Source organism: Harpegnathos saltator, unplaced genomic scaffold (genome assembly GCF_003227715.2).
Source record: "Harpegnathos saltator strain DR-91 unplaced genomic scaffold, Hsal_v8.6 scaffold26, whole genome shotgun sequence".
NCBI classification, from domain to species: Eukaryota; Metazoa; Arthropoda; class Insecta; order Hymenoptera; family Formicidae; genus Harpegnathos; species Harpegnathos saltator.
In genome coordinates this window covers 778284-780676 of record NW_020230050.1, presented here as the reverse complement: position 1 = coordinate 780676, position 2393 = coordinate 778284, and the positions used below count along the sequence as shown (strand labels likewise).

The 2393-nt window shown below is 59.3% G+C and overlaps 1 protein-coding gene across 1 annotated transcript; it reads right to left on the bottom strand.

The window, feature by feature from the left end:
• Positions 1–1154: 1154 nt before the first annotated feature.
• LOC105190417 (uncharacterized) lies at positions 1155–2393 on the bottom strand. Its single transcript, XM_011153168.1, has one exon. The coding sequence runs from the start codon at positions 2391–2393 to the stop codon at positions 1155–1157; it is 1239 nt and encodes a 412-aa protein (XP_011151470.1).

Here is a 2393-nt window from a genome sequence, read left to right as displayed (position 1 = left end):
TGCCTCGCGCGTTTTAGCGCCCCGGCGAGCGAATCGCCAGCCCTCAAATTCCTCTGGAGCTCCTTTTTCTTCCTGTACATACTTCTGTACATCAATGCAAGGAGCTCCAGAGGGGGCATACCCGTCAGGGCCGTCGCCGCCACGTGGGATACCATACAGTACGCCCTAATGACCCTAACGGTTACCGTCCCTTGTGCTTTGCGTATTACCGCGCAGAGCAGACGACTGGCGGCCAGGGTCTCCGCCCAAATGGGCGCACCGTACAATGCGACTGAATTGATAATCCCCGCGTGGAGACGACGTGCTTTCATGTCCGGCTCCCCGATATTGGGCATTAGCTTGTCCAAATTTGCTGAGATGACCTTTAATCGGGAGGCCAGGCGGCTGAAGTGCTCCTTGAAGCACCTGGTGCCGTCCAGAATGAGGCCCAAATATCTCATTTGAGCCTCGACAGGAACCCTGATTCTGCCAATCCGTAGGTGGGCCTGAGGTGGCTTCATGCCCTTTGGGTGGAGGAAGATAGCCTTCGCTTTTCTCTCCGCCACCGTCAGGCCCACCTCACGGATGGCACGCACGCAGTGCATCGCGAAGTTTGCCGTTCGGATCGGGTCTCCCCAGTCTCTCCCCCCGGCCAGTATTAAAGTATCATCCGCGTAGCAAATGATACTGCAGCCGGGGGGAGGGCTGTCCGGAGGACTTTGTCGTAGCCAAGGTTCCACATTAGCTTTTTTTTTTTGACGAGGAGGAAATCCATCATGGATACCCTGACCCTCGGGGAAGGGCCAGGGTTATGCCGGACTCCTACCGGCTGAAACCTCCCCGGATGGCACTGCGAAGGGACTTGGATCGGAGCGCCGGTGCCTATGTAACTGCAATCGGGGCCCCGAGTCCAGATAGACTCATCGTCTGTCCCTGAGGGGTGGAGCGGGGAGGGGGGAAGCAATCCTGAGCTCTGCTCAACCGCCGCTCCCCAGGGAGGAAGGGGGAGACGAACCGAGGTTCTTCTCAACCACCGTTCCCTCCCTTTCCACCCCTCACGCCCCGCCTATGTGACTGGGAATGGGGAAGCCGGCAAACGCCTACGCTTCAACCACCGTTCCTAGTCAGGCGAGGCGCCGCCAAGATACCGTTGTGTGGCTGACTGACCCACCGAATCAGCCAGCCATCCTACGTTGGGAGGGCTGGTTGAGGCACCGGGAATCCCCGCCCGCTGCCCCACCCTCTTCGGAGCCCTTCTCAGTGGTGACAATGGCAGGGGAGGGGGCAGGTTGGGGGGGCGGGGATGGTGAGCCCACCATCCTCATTTCATCCTCCTCTGAGGAGTTGACGTCCCCCTCACTGCTCCTGCTCCTGTCCCCTCTCCATAGTCGGTGCCGCTCTCTCCTCCTTCTCCTCCTGCATCGACCCTCCGCCTCTCGGCGGTCTTCCTCTGCGACCTCCTTCTGCGAGATTACAGCCTCGCAGAAGGAGGCAAACACTTCCCATTTTCTCTCGTTCCCCACTATTGCCCCAACTATCGTGGGGAGCAAGAGATCACGCCCAATTTCTCGGATCATGACTCTGCGTTCCGCGCTCCAGGCGGGGCAGTCCTGGAGCGTATGCTGCGCGGAGTCATGATCGTGACCACAATGGTGACATGTGGCTGTATGCCCTTTCCCTATTCGACATAGGTACTCACCGAAACATCCGTGTCCGGTGAGTACCTGTGTCATCCTAAACGTTAGGGTCCCGAATGCCCTGCCTACCCATTGCTGCAGGCAGCGTTGGACAGACTCGACGGTCCTCCTCCCATACCTGGCATTGGCCAGGATCCTCTGCCATCTCTGGAGGAGGACCAGCCGAGCCTGGTGCTTCATGCGCCGTATCGCTCCGGCGAGCGCCTCGTTTGCCTCCCCCTGTTGTAGGAGCTCCCGCTTTCTGATGTACATAGTCCTATATATCAGGGCAAGGAGCTCCAGGGGAGGCATGCCCGCCAGAGTTGTCGCCGCCACGTGGGACAGTGTCCGATAGCACCTCGCTACCCTGACCGCCACCGCCCTGTGCGCTTTGCGCAATTGCGCTTGCATTGGGCGGCTGGCGTCCAGAGACTCAGCCCATACCGGCGCTCCATAGAGCGCCACCGAGTTCAATATCCCCGCGTGGAGGCGACGCGCCTTCCAACCCGGTCCCCCGATGTTGGGCATTAACCTGCCCACGTTGGCCGAAACGACCCGTAGTCGGGGGACTAGACGGCTCATATGTTCTTTGAAACACCAGGTGCCGTCCAATGTGAGGCCCAGATATTTCATCTGGGCCTCAATCGGGAGTCTAACTGTTCCAACCCTTATCTGGGCCTGGGGTGGCTTCCATCCCTTTTTGTAGAGGAATATAGCCTCCGTCTTTCTTTCCGCCAT